Source organism: Chinchilla lanigera, unplaced genomic scaffold (genome assembly GCF_000276665.1).
Source record: "Chinchilla lanigera isolate Chin_1 unplaced genomic scaffold, ChiLan1.0 scaffold00093, whole genome shotgun sequence".
NCBI classification, from domain to species: Eukaryota; Metazoa; Chordata; class Mammalia; order Rodentia; family Chinchillidae; genus Chinchilla; species Chinchilla lanigera.
The window spans coordinates 822390-839582 of NW_004955494.1; the positions used below are offsets into that span (position 1 = coordinate 822390).

A 17193-nucleotide genomic window follows, 5' to 3' on the forward strand; every position below is an offset into this window, starting at 1 on the left:
GAGGGAGAGGCCTTGCTCCAAGATGACGGGGAGAAAGCAGAGCAAATAAGAAGGGATTTAAAAGACCTCGGAATATTTTGACCCTACACAAAGGCCATTTATAAATGTAAACACCCTGTGTAGAAATCTAATGCTTGTATATTTTCATGGAGAAATCATTGCCCTGAGAAGTTTCCTTTGAGCCAGCACAGGTTTTATTCTGATTTCCACATGCCATATTTAAATGCCTTCCTGAGTTTGGAATTTCCATTTTTACTTTTCCTGAAATTGTTTTGGTTGAGATAAATTCTTCTCTTAGATTCTTTTGCAATGAAAATTTGATTCACCTAGTTGTCTTTCATGCCCATTGTGAGGATGCGGCTGAAGACAGTTTCTGCTACTACAGGAGGTTTCTGCGGCATTATTTTTAACACCTCCAATTTTTCTGAGTCAAATTTTACAGACTTAAATATTACCACGACAACTTGACAGAATTTACTGATGCAGTTGCAGCTAGCTTTCTTTGTTGATTATTCAATATAAAATACTACTGAGGTTTTATCTTATTATTTATTTACTTAACTTTTGTGGTGCTGGTGATTAAACCCAGGACCTTCACACTGAACTACATCCTCAGTTCTTTTTTATGTTTTGAGACAGGGCCTCACTAAGTTGCCCAGGCTGTTCTCGAACTTCTGATCCTCTTGCCTCAATCTCCTGAGGCACAAGACTTAAGATTTTAATTGTTGACAAAGCTATGAGGAATTTTCCAGAGATTCCAGCAATACTTGGTTGTATTGCCAACCCAATACTTCTGTGCATTTGGTATTATTTTCCATATTGTGTGGTAAATATCAAACATATGTAGGGTCAAAATATCCTGCTTCTATCTGAGCATGGCTAGTTTCAGGGTAGGAAGGGGATGACTTCCTCTAACCAGGGACTCACCTGGGCCCTCCAGAGCTCATCCCGCTCATGGGCCACTCGCCAGTGGGTGTCACCCATCATGGCGATGAGAAGGTTGAGCATGAGCAGCGTGGCGATGATAGCGAAGGCAGCGTAGGTGATGCTGTACATGAAGGGCAGATCCACATCGTAGTTGGCAGGGCCGTCAATGATGGTGAGAAACAGCTCAAAGGTGCTGAACAGTGCCATGGGGTAGTCATAGAAATGGCCCAGCTCGTCAGGGTCCTCTGTCTGGAAGATGATATAGAAGGCTGCTCCACCCAAGAGGGTGAGAGTTACCATGGCAACTGCATCACGACTAGCCACAGCCAGCACTTTACATCCTATTTCTATCCTATTCCCCTCATCTCCAGAATCACCACCTGAGCTCCACAGCACTTCACATTTTGAGTTCTTATGTTGCCTTAGACTCATCCTCCTGATCCCAAGAACCACATCTCCCTGACACCCCTGTTTCCCCTCGCCTCTGCGGAACGCCCCTTCTTCAGACCTTGCACAACCTCCTCTGATCTCTGGTTCCCTTTCTCCTTCCCTCCTTGCTCCAAGTTTAGCCAGAGGCGTTCTCCACCTACCACCTCTCCCTCCGTGGCCCTCATGCTGAACAGGTGATTTACCTGAAGCAAAACCCAGGATGACCACAGCCATCAGCCAGCAGAATCGCATGAGGTCACCAAAGATCATCTACCGGGGAGAGGAGGCAGAGAGAACATTTCATATTTCCTGAGCAGTTGCCCCATCCAAAGGCAGCAGATGTAGCCTTGATAAGTTTAACAGCTCCCTGTCTTAGGTCAGGGGTTAGTAAGGCGTGGCCTGCAGGCAAAATCTACTGGCCTGTTTTGGCATAGCCCATGAACTGCGGATAGTTCTAACATTTTTAAAAGATTGCTTTAGAAAAAGAAAAGAAGTAACATACAACAAAGACTATCTATGGCCTACAAGGCCTGAAATAGCCATAGTTTAGCCCTTTCAACAAAGGTTTGCCAACACTTGGTCTGGGACATCTCTCAGAGAAGTGTGGGGAGAGGCACTGACCTTCTGGATCATGATGGTAAAGGGTCCCAGCATCTGGAATCCTCGAGCAAAATACATGACGTTGCACCAGCCCAATACCAGGGCAAAGGACATAGGCACCACCTCTCCATCTGCATTGGTGAGCCTCATCACCATGGTCACCAGCACCATGACAGCATAGGTGATGCTGGGAGGAGTAGGACAAGGTGTAATGAGAGGAAGCCTGGGATTATCCTGAAGATACGAGCTCAAGAGTATAACTAGGACAGTTGCCATGCATTCAGTGACTCAGCTGTCTCACACTCAAAAGCACAGGGACACATGCATCACTGGAGAAGGTTCTGTCCAATTAAGGTTCTTGGGGCCTTGGATTTCATGGGCTGTCATGAGTGAGAGGAAGGTGACTCACATAATGACATGGAATGGCCCCCCAAGGATGGTATGTCCAAAGAAGCGAATGACCCCCAATCTGAAGATGTCTGGAATCTGGAGAGGAGTCAGGAGACAAAAAGGTACCTGTGGACCAGAGTTCAGATTGGGTCCCTGGAGCCGTGAACCTCACTCCAATCCCACCCACACCTTACCTCTACCAGCAGGATGATCACGGCCCCGAAGACGCTCACTACCTCCCCCACCAGACGAAGGTCATCCCTGGGAGTCACGTAGGCCTCCTAAGGGGGAATAGGATGGTCAAAGTGAGCAAGGGTTCCATGCACCCATCCTGCCTGCCCCAGTGCCTGAGGCCAGCAGCTTTGCCGGATTCTTTCTAACCTATTAGGTCCCACTAATGAGGTCCCATCTAGTCTCAAGGTCTGCTCCTAGATGAATTGTGTGTGTTTGTGTGTGCATGCACTGTGTCTGTGTATCAGAGAGCTGTGTGATGGGGAAAGCACGGCATAAAGGAAGTGGTACCAGACTGAGAAAAGGCAAGAAGCAGAGTCCTGCTCGGTCCATCTGCTCCGCCTGGGGTGTCACCTGAAGGAGCATCTGCTGGAGGATTGTGTTGTCCCGGGGGCTGGTCTGGTTCGTGATCCTGAGCTTGAGTGGGCGGTAGACGCAGCACACAGTGAAGCAGATGATGTAGAGCAGATAGATGGCACCCAGCATGCAGAAGTAGGGCCGCCCATACCTCTTCCACTTGAGGCTCACCAGCTCCTTCACTGGCGTCTGGTCCAGGATCTGGCGAGCCTGCAGCACAGAGAATAGGGCAGGGAGTCCCAAAACACTGGGTCCCTGACCAGCAGCTCTGCTGTGAAGACCCCGTACCTCCCGCTTCTTTGTGGTGACAATGAGTTCCAGTAAGGATTGCTCATCCCCGGAAGAGTCAATCTCTGTGAGGTCGTAGAGAGTAGAGGTCAGGGGCCCACATGTCCACTGGATGTGCTTCCGCTTCTGCATCAGGTGTTGGAACATCTGAGGGAGGTTGAGATGGTCAGTGTCGCAGGCAGAGAGGGTGCCACAGAGGATAGAAGGGACATGTGTTCAGGGGACAATAGCTCTAGAAAGGCTGGTAGCCGTCACTTCAGGACCACAGTCTTTGGAGGGCAGAAGAACTCATGTTTATGGTGACAACTTGCTCCCCCATGACTCCCTGCAGAGCTTGGAAAGGGAGTTGAGCAGGGCAGGTGGTGCTGGGCATTGCAGACCATCCCAGCAGTGATGTAGACGGTATAAGCCCCTAACACTCAGGTCAGAGGAAAGGGACAGGAAAGGGAACAGGGAGAGGAGAGAGAGGGATCAAGAGAGACATCCCAGGCTGATCTGAGAGTGGGATTTAAGATCATGTTTACTTTCTCCTGGGGCCAGCAGGGTAGGCTGAGCATCCTTACGGAGAGACATCAGGGCTGGGGGAGCCCCTCACCACAGTGTTGCCCTCCACGCCAGCCAGCTTGAAGGGCGTGAGGCCCTGGTGGTTGGGCACGAGCTCCAGGGACTGCAGGTGGTCCCCTCCATCATAGGACAGCACCAAGTTGTACATCTGGCAGGCGAAGGTTTTGTTGGGCTGCAGGATGAGAATGTGCAGCACAGTGTTCCCTGGGGAGGGCAAGGTCTCATGTAGTCACAGGCCTAACATCTCTGATGGCCCCAAACCCACCCCGGATGGCCTGTCTCCCTCCCCTCACACTCCCTGCGCCATCCCGGTCCATACCCATCCAGTTCCTACCCAGTGAGTCCTGGGCCCGGATGTCGGCTCCATGCTCTATGAGCAATCGCACAATCTCCTCGCTGCCCACACAGGCTGCAAAGGACAGAGGGTGCTCCCCTGGGACATAGAGGGATCAATGGCAGGAGACAGTACGGTCACAGGATGAGGGGGCAGTATCTCCCAGGTGACTGCCTCTCCTCCTTACACCCGGGCTGGGGGTTGGGGACACTTGTCCAGCAGAACCAGAGGAGAGGACAGTGCAGAGATTGTGGGTAGACATGGCCTCTGGCCTTCAGTTCTGCAAGAGCTGCTCCATTCCAAGACAGCCCACCAGAGCCCACCTCCGGGTCACCATTCTGCTCTCCTCCTCTTCCTCCTCCTTCCCAGCCTGGCCCTGATGCTCACCATAGTAGATGAGGTTGTGGGGGCTGTGGTGGAAGGCGAGGCCTGTAGCCCTGGCAGAGACGCTGGCCCCATGGGAGAGCAGGGTGCGCACCAGGTTCACATTCTGGTTCATGACAGCGATGTGCAGGGCAGTCTGACCTGGACAGAGAGAGCTGTCAGTCCTGGGTTTGTCCCCAGGACCCTGCAGGGATCCCTCCCATTTCTGTCCATGTCCTTCTTCTCCTGGGCATCTTGCCATGGAGGACAGAAGCCTATGAGAATTCAGGGTTCTTAGGGGCTCAGGCTCCCTGCATCTCTTCTCCCTCTCTAGCCCTCTGGCAGTTCAGACTCCAGGTGTTCTAGCGATGTGCAGCCAGGAGCTAGGGAGACCGTGGAGAGGGGAATGAAAGAGTAGGGACACTCAGAAGTCCTCTCTGGTTCTCTAAATTATCCATTCTTAAGACTGCTGAAAACACACAGCAAACCACTGTTCTTTCCATTCTGGGATTCTGCACCCTCACCTTCATACAGCTCAGATGTCATGGGCTCAAAGACCAGCTCCGGGGCAGCCTCTATCAGCACCATGGCCACCTCCAGGTTGTCATAAAGGGCTGCTATGTGCAGTGCTGTCTCCCCCATGGCTCCTGGCATTGCAGAGAAAAGAGTCATATGCTTACTCTGGGGCGGGGGGAGGGGACGATACTGACGCCTGGGAGGGCCCTGAGGGAGGCTGACCCAGGAGATGGGGGCTGGGGCTCTTCTCCTTACCTCTCTGGTGCACATCGCAGGCCTCATACTTGAGCAGCTTGCTCAGAGCCTGGACATCATTTTCTTTGGCAGCTAGAAGGAGAGGAGACTCCCAGATCCTACCAGGAAAAGTGGGGAGGGAGGTGGTGACAGTGAGCATGCCCAGCTGTGGCACCAGCGATGACCTTGTACTCTGAGACAGGCGCTGCCTGGCAGCGATGGACCCCAAGTTCCCTGACCAGGGCAGGGAGGGTAGGGTAGTAGTACCAGTCACCTGACCTTAGCTCTTCCTGACTAGCCAGTTAACGCAAAGCAACTTTTTCTCCACTTTTTTGTTCTTAACTCGATTGCTAGGCCCCTGCGTGCTGGGGCCAAATGTGCAGTGAGTAGATAGGCTACCTGTGTATATCAGGAGAGGAAGAAAGATTTTCCTTAAGCATGCATTCACCTCCTGACCTGTTTACCCCTGGGGTGGTCCTGTTTGGCCTCAGAAGGTGTTCTGAGATCGCCCTCCAGGATAAGCCTTGTTTTGTACAGACTAGGGGTGTAAGGAGCTCCTCCCGCATACTTGCAGAGGAAGGCAACATGCAGAGGCGAGCAGGTTTCCTCCTGTTGCTCTGCCTACTCAACCCTCTGTCCTTAGTCCCTTGATTGTAGCACTTGTCCTCCTGCCTGGGACAACAGCATCTTTAGGGTTCAACCCCAAAGCAACAGTGGCCCTTGTGAGAAAGCATCACTGGAGGCTGTTTCTCTCTCTCTCTCTCTCTCTCTCTCTCTCTCTCTCTCTCTCTCTCTCTCTCTCTCTCTCTCTCTCTCTCTCTCTCTCTCTCTCTGTGTGTGTGTGTGTGTGTGTCTCTCTCTCTCTCCCTTCTCTGCCTGTCCTTGTCTCTTTTCTGTCTTCTCACATCTTAGCTCTTGCAGTCTTCCATCAGCAGCTGGTGAGCACTTATAAGAAATGTCAACTCTCAGTCCTACCATGTGATCTGGAAAATCAGGCTGCAGTTGAAGAAAATGCTCAGCTGCTTCCTTTGCATATGAAAGTTTGAGAAGCATTACTCAAGCCAGTAGCTGGAGTGCGGTCTCCGCATGTGCAGTGATAAATCTGGGGCAACCTCAGGATGTTCCATTTTAAGTGGCACACGTTGCAGCTGAGGAAGCAGCATTCTCCCTCATCCTCAGCCCTGCTACCTATAGAGCTTAACTGATATTTATTTATACTACTAGCACCTGTGACGATATAAACTATGCAATAATGACAGATACAGAGAAACTAAAGAATCGAATTTGGCAGGCTCATTCACTGAATTTCATGTGGATCTGGATGTTGCGGTTCTTCCTTTTTCTCTACTTTCCAAAATTTTAGACTTGTATGTTCTGTTTCTTTTCCTTGGTCTTTTGTCCTTTCCTATTAACTGCTTTTCACTTATTTCAGGCAAAATCATCTTCTTTGACGGCCCAAACCAAATCCCTACTCTTATTTTGTCAATGGACTAAAAATCTCTTATAAAGTCAGAACTTGCCCCAACTAAGACACATGGATCCTTTTGATTCCATTTTCTCTGCTGGCCTGGAGCTATTTGGTCTTTCTATGGGAGTGAATGTAATAACCCTATTTATCCACTGATGGCCAACTATGTGGCATACAAAATGACATCCACGGGAGCTGAAGTGCTGGCAGCGGCAAGAAATCTAGTGCAAAGCAGGAGGAAGAGTGGAAATGTGGCTTGTATTTCTCTAACCATAGCCCCTACTTACCCCAGCAGGTCCCAGGGGTCACCGCCAGGCCCTGTGTATTCAATAGCTAAACTTGTGTCTCCATTAATTCCCTTCCTTTTTGTCCCTGCTAGTCCTCGTGAACTCATGCATTCACTCTGTAGCCCAATATTAGCACAATATTCTCCTATCTACTCTCCTTGCACCCTATCTCCACCTAATCCATGTTTTTTGGTCCTGCCAAGAAATATTTTTCTAAATGGCAAGTGCAATCATAGCTCACAAAAATCCTGTGGGTCTTTCTGTGCTCAAGGGTAGAGAACACAGAGGTTCTTCAAGGTCTTTGTGCAGCTCTTTTTCCACCCTCTACTGCTCCCACTCACTCCTGACATTCAGCATTTTGGTCTCACCACACGCCTCAGCACCACGGAGCACACAGTTCTCCCTGTGCCTGCGCCCACAAGCCTCCTTCCTCCTAAAACAGCTCCTCCAGCCAGCAATTGTTCATTGTCTGCTCTGCACTCCCTTGCAGGGGAAAACACCTAGCACGCAGTGGGTACTCACTAGTCTTTGCTGTAGAATGGATGAATCAGTAATGGTGCCAAAAAGTGGTTTGGCTTTACTCTTCCCTTCTTATTATCTGCATCAGCCACCTCTAAGCCAAGCTTAAGCGAACATATAATCTAAGTGAAAAACAGTATGCTTGGTATGCAAACCCAGCAGCAAAACAAGTTTTCTACACCACCTCCACTCCAAACATTTGACCAAACCCCTCCTCTATAGATATTTTAGAGCGAATACTTCCCTTCCCCACCCTCATACGTACACACACACATGCATCATCCCCAGGATGTTTTCCACTGTCCTTTGGTCCTACTTTTATTCCAGTGTCTTGCATTATGTGTTATAATCAGTATCTGTCTCTCTCTGCACTGAAGGTCCAGATGTTTCCCTTTAGGTTCCTACACATCTCTGAAGCTTGCAAATGTCATCCAACAAACCTCCCTTCCTGCTGGGTTCCTTTCCTCATCTCTTCTGCTATCTTAGTGCGCCTGGGGAGGACTCAGGATTGGTAGATTTACCAAGTAAAAATACAAGATGCTTAGTTAAACTTCAGTCTAGTACACAATTATTATTTTTTTTTAAATGTAAGTATGTCTCATGTTGTATTTGGATAATTCTTGCTTATACCAACAAATCGTTCTTTGTTTATCTGTAGTTCAAACTGAAATAGGTATTGCGTTTTACCTGGAAATCTAGTACACCACATTCTAGTTGAAGAAACCGTTTACAGTCCAAGCCAGCAAGGTTTATAGAAAAATGGCCTCCTCTACCTGCAAACCCCAGAATCCAGCAAAGAGGGGTGTCAATGCGGGGATGGAGTCTGACAGTTTGTATCAGGAAATCATTGTGTGCAATAACGTCCGAGGGCCACAAGGGGACAGAAGAGAAATTTCTAACTGAAGATACTGGCGCAAGAAGACAGACCCTCAAACACCAATCACTGGGCTTTGTAACAGAGGGACAAAGAGCACCAAAGAGTCTTGTCAATTCTCCAGTGGCAGCTCATCACAGGAAGCTGGGTCACAACTCCGGGATGGGTTAAGCCACTGGCTTCTAGAGGGTCGGGGAAAGAACAACAGAAAACAGCTTTCCCAGAATAGATCCTGCCCAAGGTGTCAATCATGCCAAGGTGCAGAATTTCTAATTTAAAGGTAAAATTACTCATAACCCTTTAAAGAAAAAGCATTATTCACATGAACAAGAATTAGAAATTCTCCGTACATACAGAAACGATTCTTAACATCATTACATATACAACTAAGAAACAAAAAATTAAAGCCATTTAAGCTCCCACTGATTAAGCAGCAGAAAGAAAATCTAGAGCAAATATGAAAGTATAACAATATGAATGGTCTTTCAGGTCTAGAATATTTTGTTTTTCTGGGCAATTGTAATTTGAACAGCGTAGTTCACCGTTCAGCTGGCGGAACCTGAACTGTGGGGTATCTGGCACAAAATCTAGTACATGTTTTGTTGAGTAAACAAATCACTGATTACTCACTTGGGGACAGCTCTGGGCAACCAAGTGAGGGTCCTTTTCTATCTTCTTCTCTGTCCCCTGAATCCAGCCACCATTTGTCCCTCGTTCTAATGCACAGTGCATCTGTATTTGCCATAGACAAGAGTCAACTTTGGTTGTAGGTACTGGGGATGCAGAGAGTCTTCAAAAAAGTTTAAATCTGAAGTTTATGGCTACGAAGGCCTAGAAATTGAGTCTACACTGTTCATCTGTTCTCATAACACGTGGAGACAGAGTCTGGAGCTTTGAAGTGATTTAGCCAAGGAAGTCAGAGGCAGAACTGGTATGAGGGTCCAGTGGCTATTTCTCCGTCCCTGTTCTCCGTGCTAATCAGAATTGGAAGAGAGCGCAGAGAGGGGACTGTGTGAGCACATCCGGGTCCCCCTGGTGTATCAGCACAGGTGCCCACTGGGTGAGACTGGGAGTGGGACCCGATACAGGGGCCATAGCGGCATGGCCTGGTAAATTAGGAGGAAGTTGATGGCCCCTCTGCCTCCTGCCATTATTCTAGTTACCTTTTTACTGCTGTTTCTTTTAATCACAATAATCCTACTTGTCAAATGTACTTTCAGTTTCCAAAGCAACATCTCAATCACTATGCACTTTTGCTCTCCACAGCCCTCTAATGACAGCTGGGTAATTTTGCTTTTCAAAAAAGGAAACTGAGGCGACGTGGCCGAACTGTTGCCAGAAGATCACACAGGGTTAAAAGTCAGAGAGTTTGGTCCAGAACATAGCCCCAGGCTCCTACCTCTGAATTATGTGGTTCTTCTAGTTTTATGGCTCCTCCTAGTTTTTCTTAGGAGGCTGGGGGCAAGTCTGGAGCAGTGGCCACAGGAGAAGGTAAAATCAGTGATGTGTGGGAGGTGGCACCCACCAGGCACTTGTAGGCTACCTCCCTCCAGCCTAGGGTCCTGGCAGTGGGATGAAGAAGCCAGAACCCAGGGAAAGCAGCTAGAGATTTGGAGCTGGGCCATCTTCTAAACTGTGATAACTCCTTTATACCTGTGACTGTAGACATATATGTGTGCGTGTGTTTACCCAAGCAGGGCTGCAGGGTATACAGGAGCATCCCACAGCTTAGTTTTCCCAGATCCTTCTATCATATGTATCCATATAGCTATTTACATAAACAGGAACTCGAAAAGTGAATAACTTACAGTGTACAATAAAGGAGAGATGATAGAAAAGCAGGCTTTTTTGAGATGGGGAAGGGGATCTCGGAAAGGTGGTGGGGATAACGAGTTTAAAATTGGTCAAGATATGATAAATACCAATTCCCCCAAACAAGTGTAACTATTATGCATTGCAAACATACACTTAAAGGAGAAAAGTCACAACAAAGCCTCAGGTGTGCCTGCCTTTCCTCCTGAGGAGAGACAGAGGCAGCATAGGACCGGTGGGCAGTCAGGGTGGGCAGCTTCTGTGAAGTTCAACCATATCCCATTCCAGCTGAAGTCAGGTACTGCAGCTTCCTCCTCTGCCTGCTTCACACTTCTTTGTACGTTTCTGTGGCCCCCACCATGCTCCAGTTTAACTCACGTAGTCATCACTCCCATACCAAGGGGGATGGGTCCCAGGACACCAGGACACACAGAGCTTAACTTGCCTTCTCTATCTACAGTGGCATAGTATTTGCATGTAACTTATGCACATCCTCCTGTATGCTTTACAACATCTCCAGATAACTTAGAATACCCAAGACAATGTTGGTGCTGGGAAAAATTATTGTTATACCATGTTGTTTAGGGAATATTAAGGAAGGTGTCTATACACATGCAACCGCTATGGGTTTAACTGGGTAGTACCTGTCCATAATAACATATCTTCAAGTTTTTGAGTAGTTCATCTTTGAGGTTGGTAGAATCTGTCCTGTGCATCAGAATGCAGGCTACTTGAGAGCAGGAAATGTATTCTATTCATTACCACAAACTTAGTGGAGCACCTTATACTCAATAAACATTTCAGACATGGAATATCAGGAAATGAAGAAATTCAAGACAGAGGGAGAGGTGATCTAAGAGTGAGAGAAAGAGGAGAGTTCAGAATTGACCCTAACACTGTGGATTGGAGGACGGGACTGCATGATCGCAACCCAGGGAATGTCTGCTGTATATGCACAGGGAGATTGAACCCCTGGTCATCTGGCACAGACCCCAAAGCCTTCCCTGCTCCTGGCCATCCTCTGTTCCATGGAATCCACTGACCCACCCAAAGCTCCCCTCTGCATCTGTCCCCCTTGCCAGGCCTTCTGACTCCCCTCTTAACTCTCTCTGGGGCTCTTGCCTGCCTCATTGATGTGGGGATGACGGCCCTACCTGCCTGGTCTGTGTTTGGGATCCTGAGACTGGGTTGCTAATGGCAACTAGCCTAGAGTTCTCAGTATCTTGTGTGTTCCTTTCTCCAGCCAGCACCTTCACCTGTCCATGTTGTCCTTCCTCACACAGCCATCCCGTGTGTGTCTAGAGAACTGACTGCATAGACTGGGAAATGCCCCTTCCAGGCACTTGCAGCTCCCTCTGGGGAGGACCCACCCCAAGAGGAGCCAAAACTGTGGGTGGCTGATGTCGGGGAAGAAGAGGGCCACCAAAGTAGAAGAGAAGATCAGGAACAGAAGGGAGGTCCCCTAACTGGTGACATCAAGTCTCCTGGCCCAGGGCTGCAGAAGCCCACCAGATAGTCCCAAGAAGAATCGAGGCAGACAGTGCAACAGCCTGTTCTCAGCCGGCTGTGTTCCGGGGCCTGAGTCTTCCCTATGTCCTCACCTCACAGCAGGGGCGCACACAAAGCCTCACCTTCACTCCCAGCCCCAGGCCTTCCTGTGCTTGTGCCTGGTGCCCCCAGCCCCAGCGTGCTTGGAGTGGGAAGGGGATGAGTAGATGCAGTGAGGACCTATTCTCCAACAACAGTGCCATTCTGTTCCCTAGGACGTCAGCAGCCAGACATGTGCCCTGCCCCCAGTCTCCCAGGCCTGGGGGGAGAGAGGTGGGTGGTTGGGGTGAGAGACAGGAAGCCCCAGCTCAGTGAGTGGGCACAGGCCTAGCTCATAACCCTTGAGCAAAAGAGGAGGAGACCCCAGGCAACCCTGTGGTGAGGCTGAGGCAGGCCCCTACTTAGAGAGAGAGAGAACAATTCTAAGACAGGAAGTCTTCGGGCTTTTCCGTATGAATAGATGTATTATCTTCCTCCACAGGGGCTCAGGGAAAGCCCCAAAAGTCAGGACTTCCTTCTAGCTTAGAACCAAGGTGATGGGGAAATCCATTAATGACCTTGGAGTGGAGATTGCATACAGGGTGCCCTCCAGATTCCGTAGATTTCTCTCTCTTGGCCTGCTCCCAACTCCAACTCTAAGCTGCCATGGTGGGTGGGTATCAAGTGAGTGTAGGGAAGTTTTCAGGAATTGCAAGCAAGAAGTGAGACTTCCTTAAGATGCTCACATCACCCAGCCTGAGTGAGAGCAGTGCTGGCGGTGGTCTGGTTTTGGGACCAAGTACCCATGCGAACCACCCCACCAGGGAGAGAAACACTGCAGGACTGGGTCTGAGCTGTTTCAGTCTTCAAACCCCCGCCCCTTTCCCCTGAGAGCACCTGGAGTATAGTGAGGTGTTGGTCAGGGTCTGACTGAGATAAGCACACAGGAACTAACACTATTTTCACATTCTGTCTATTTTTGTAGTTCGTATTCTCAGCTCCCTCTCTCCTGTTTTCATCCCATGTTCTCTCATTCATCTACGCATGCACATGTACACTATACACTTCTGCGGAGAGACAGTTCTAGGGATATGGAGCAGAGATAGGTGAGGCATTGTCCTGACCTGGCTGCACCATTTGGGTGGAGGGGCTTTGATGGCACAATCCTCATGAGGCCCAGTAAGGTGCCTGGCTGTTAGGACAGTACGCAGAAGTTTGCAGAGTTACACTGACTGTTTGAGATAATGAGCACCTATACTGGGCAGCCCCTCCTTTCCTAGCTGGTATCCTGGGCAGCTGGCCCCACAGGCCAAGACTCCTGAGACACCGGGCTGTCAGGGAGCCTACAGACCGGGAGCTCAGCCAGGTGTACCAAGCAAAGACGGGAGGCCCAGGGTGCAAGCCTGGGCAAGGGGCGGGAGCAGACGGAGAGCCTTACCTCTTCTGCTGCAGCAGGTTCAGCTCATCTCGGCTTTGAGCCCAGGAATCCTGTCTGCGAAACAATCTGTAGAACTTGTTCCATAGGCAGAGAATTAACCCTTTCTCCTTGGGCAAGGACAACCCCATGGAGTGGAAGGTGGACACCTTGGGGGGCTGAGGCTGAGGCCGGACCCCAGCTGGGCTCGGCCTTGGGGCCACATCGGCGCCCCCAACAGCCGGCCTGTCCTCTCCCTGTACAGGTCCCGTCTCCTGCTTCTCCTGTGAGGGCTTCCGGCCAGCCAGCAGTCTGCTGAAGGCTCTGAGTGTGTTCTACTTCACAGAGCTGGGAATCGCTGGGAGCTGGGAGTGAGCGGGAGCTTTACAGACATTCCCTCCCTCCTCCCAAATTACCTGAGATTTAAAGAGACAGGCCTGAAGTCCTGCCTACCAGGGGGCCTTGCGTCAGCTGCCACTCTTTCTCCACCCTGGGACTGTCTCCCTGCCCCCAGGCCAGTCACAGCAGGGGAGGCCTTCAAAGAGATTAGAAAGCTCTCTGCTGGACTTTGGGACACAGCGTGACCTTTCCTGTGAAGGCCTGGACAGGTCAGGCTCACCTGAGAGATTCAAGACAATGAGGCAGAGGGGAGGAGGAAGGCAGGCCCCTTCCAGGAACTGAGGGGGCCCTGGAGGGAGCCTCCTTCTGCCCTGGACTCCTTCTGCTAGCTCTCTGTGCCCCTTCTACCCATGTCCCGAAACTTAGGTTTCCTTGACTCCTGCCCTTCAAGCTCTTGCCTGGCCTCAGATACATGTAGAAATAGCAAAGATTCCTAGTTCTCCTCAACTTCAGGCTAGCGAACTGTTTCTGTAAAGGGCCGGACAGTGCAGGTAAGTATTTTAGGCTTTGTCAGCCCCACACAGTAGCTGATGTACGTTCTCCTTTGCTTTTTGGTTCCCTCCCCACCCCTGGCCCCTGTAATGATGTAAGATTCATCCTTAGTTCACCAGCCAGGGCACAAAATGCAGCTGCAGGTAGACCCCGGTCTGCAGCCATCCATGATCCCATTCCTAGAGTGGGTGGATCGCCAGGGAAAATGTAGGAGGCTCAGGCAAGTTTGAATTTCAAGTGGACAACAAAAAACTTTCATTTATTTGTTGTTTGGGATATAAATATGTCCCCGATTTTGCAGTTGTATAACAGGCACCGTCTCGTAGTAGCCAGGTTTATTCACTGGTGCGGCTGCTGGGCCCTGTACCGGACTGTCCTCGCATAAACTCAGCAGATTTGTAGGCAGCTATCATGACCCAATTTTGCCCATGGACTAACTAAAACAGAGTGTGGTAAAGGAAGTCATCTCAGATGGCAGGGGTGGTGGAAGCAAGGTTCAAACCCACCTCCGACTTTGAAGGCTTCTCTTCTCAACTTCACCATGCACTCTGCCACCTGCCTTTCTTAGGTAAACTGAGTCCTGGAGAGGTGAGCTGACCTGCATAGCCACACAAAGGATGTCTAGACTCCAGCCACACCTGGCGCTGCACAACCTCAGCCTGAGCTGGCTGGAGCCTCTGGGCAGGCCATCTGATGTGGTCTCCCCACCGGCAGGAAATGGAAGCTCTGGCACAAGGGCCAGTGTTCCACCACAGCCTAGGACCTGGAGAGTTGTATGGGTGTTTGATGTTCGGGAATTTAGGATCATGCTTTAGCCTCATGACCTGTTTTACCTAACTACGTCAGATTCTAGGAGCGGAGAGTTGCAGTGAGAAGAGTCTGCACGTGCGTGTGGGTGCACGTGCACATGTGTGTGTGTGCGCACGCATGCATGCACGCGTATATGGTATAGAAGGTGTGTGTGCACATGTGCATAGGTGATTTGTATGTACTATGTGTATCCTGTGTGCACGTGTGTGCATGCATGCATGTGTGATATGTGGTGCTAGAGTGTTGTGTCTGTATGACATGTCTACAGAGTACTTGGTGTGTGTAGGTGTGTATGGGGTGAACATGATGGTATATGTTATATGGGAGGGGATTGTACATGTGTATTGCATGCTTTGTGTGTTGTATGCATATGGTATATGACGACGTTGCTTGTGTTGTTTTATGGTGCTATGGATAAATATGGTGTGTGTGTTTGGCATGTAGTATGCACTGATATGTAGTACGGATGGACATGTTGTTTTTGTATGTGTATAAAAGTTGTATGTGTGGTGTACAGTGCGTCTACATTGTCTAGGTACAGTATTTAAGCATGGTGCTGTGCTGTGTGTGTTATATGGTGTTCTATGCATGTAATAGGGGGTATATAAGCACACACATGAGAGGAGATGAAAGGGGAAGGTGGTCCTGGGTGCAAGGTGGATGTTTCCATTGGTGTAGACAGAAGCGACGCCTTTCTGTAGAAAGCTACTTGAGCTCCTGAGCTGGGCCTAGAGCCAGGCCCTAGAGCCCTGAGCAAACAGTGCAGTTCGATTAGCTGCCTTCCCCACCCTCCCAGGGGTCACTGGGTTCAGCCTGGGTGGGGGGAAGGCACTAGAATCCAAACCTTGAACCCAGGACCTTTGTGCTCATTAAGCCAACTGTTTGCCTGCTGACCCACCCCACCTGCTCTGTGCTGTTCAGCCCCAGGGAAAGACCCCAGTCTAATCCCCCGCACGGGAGGGGATGAGGCAATGTGGTATGTGTCACGCTGGGGAGGGAGCTACAGGAGCACAGGCGGAAGGCATTTTCTTTCCCTCCCCCAACTTTCCCCACCTGCAGCTGCCTTTGCCCAGGCCAGCTGCGATGGAGACCTGAGAAGACGACATGGCGTGGAGGCCTGGAAGGGGACAGCTGGTCTGCCGGACTCAGGCTTCTGACACCTCTGTTGCCTGTGTCCTTGGGCCCCACGGCATGCACTTGGGACAGATGGGAGAGTAGCCGGAGTGGTGGCACTGCCCTCGGGCTAACGAGGACACCACATTCCCTGCTGGTCTCACACCTGAAGGCTCTGTCTCCCACGCCTCCAGAGCTGCTGGTTCCCAGGGGAGAGGAGACCCTGAGAAAGGAGCCCACCCCACCCCGCCATGTGCACGGGAGGGGTTGGGCGTGCAGTGCAGAGCCGGGGAACGCCCATACCCGGGAGGCTGTCGGGCTGGGTCCCACGGCAGCCTGTCCCAGGGCTGGCCTCAGCCCGTGAGATGCCACGCAGCCCCTCCAGGCCCCCTTGCTGGACTCAAATCTGAGAAGTCCTCTGGGATGCGTGGAAGTCACCAACCCTCTCAGTGCTCCGCACTGTAAAGGTGACAGTGTGCACTTGGAGTGGCTGACATCTTCCACGACCTGGCTGCACCACAGTGTCTGTCAGGCTTTGGAGAGACCTGGAAGGGTCAGGACTCAGGGGGAGGATGGTTCTGGAGGGATTCACCTGGAGGGATGAGCTCAGGCAGACATGCGTAGGAGCAACCCCTTCCAGCTGGTTCTTCTGCTGGGGCTGAGCCTGGACTTCAGCACCCATGAGGCCCTCAGGAGTCAACTGAGGGGCCAGCCGGTGAGCTGGTGACAGTGGGCAAGATGTTAGTGCGGGGCTGAGCCAATGTGAGCCGGAATGATGCGGCCGCAGCCTTGGTGCCGGGTACAGGAGGTGAGGGACACTGATTTCTGCATGTGGGGCAGAGTTTCTGAACCTGGGCACTACTGATATGGAACAAACCGTTCTCTTCTACTGGGTGTAGCATTGGCATCCTCAGGTGCTTAGCACCATCCAAGCATGACTCGGTGACAGTAGCTGCTCTTTCCCCTCAGCTGCGACAGTGAAAACTGTCCTATGGTACTGTCCAGTGTCTCCAGTGGTCAAACCATCCTCCACTGAGAACTTCTGAATTGGGTCAGGAAAACTAGACACACATTTTTGTTCTGGCTTTTTCTGTCTCTTCTGTGTCTCCACACTTCCCTTGTATCTCACTGCTTTCATCGATCAGCAATGGTCCTTCTGTCATCTTGGTCTATGTGAGTGTGTGTGTGTGTGTGTGTGTGTGTGTGTGTGTGTGTGTACTTGGTATGTGAATGCTGGAGGAATAT

At 50.5% G+C, this 17193-nt stretch overlaps 1 protein-coding gene across 1 annotated transcript in view; it reads right to left on the reverse strand.

Annotated features, from left to right (window-relative positions):
- Trpv6 (transient receptor potential cation channel, subfamily V, member 6) overlaps positions 1 to 13542 on the reverse strand; it is a 15131-nt gene extending 1589 nt beyond the window's left edge. Inside the window, exons 1-13 of the mRNA XM_005405387.2 lie at positions 13159 to 13542; positions 5255 to 5352; positions 5008 to 5130; positions 4508 to 4645; positions 4121 to 4219; positions 3818 to 3990; positions 3223 to 3369; positions 2932 to 3144; positions 2541 to 2627; positions 2366 to 2442; positions 1978 to 2143; positions 1560 to 1626; positions 928 to 1196 (exon numbers count right to left, since the gene is read on the reverse strand). Coding sequence (XP_005405444.1) covers positions 928 to 1196; positions 1560 to 1626; positions 1978 to 2143; positions 2366 to 2442; positions 2541 to 2627; positions 2932 to 3144; positions 3223 to 3369; positions 3818 to 3990; positions 4121 to 4219; positions 4508 to 4645; positions 5008 to 5130; positions 5255 to 5352; positions 13159 to 13286 — 1785 coding nt within the window. The 5' untranslated portion in view covers positions 13287 to 13542. The remainder of the gene's footprint in view (positions 1 to 927; positions 1197 to 1559; positions 1627 to 1977; positions 2144 to 2365; positions 2443 to 2540; positions 2628 to 2931; positions 3145 to 3222; positions 3370 to 3817; positions 3991 to 4120; positions 4220 to 4507; positions 4646 to 5007; positions 5131 to 5254; positions 5353 to 13158) is intronic.
- Between the last annotated feature and the right edge of the window lie 3651 nt (positions 13543 to 17193).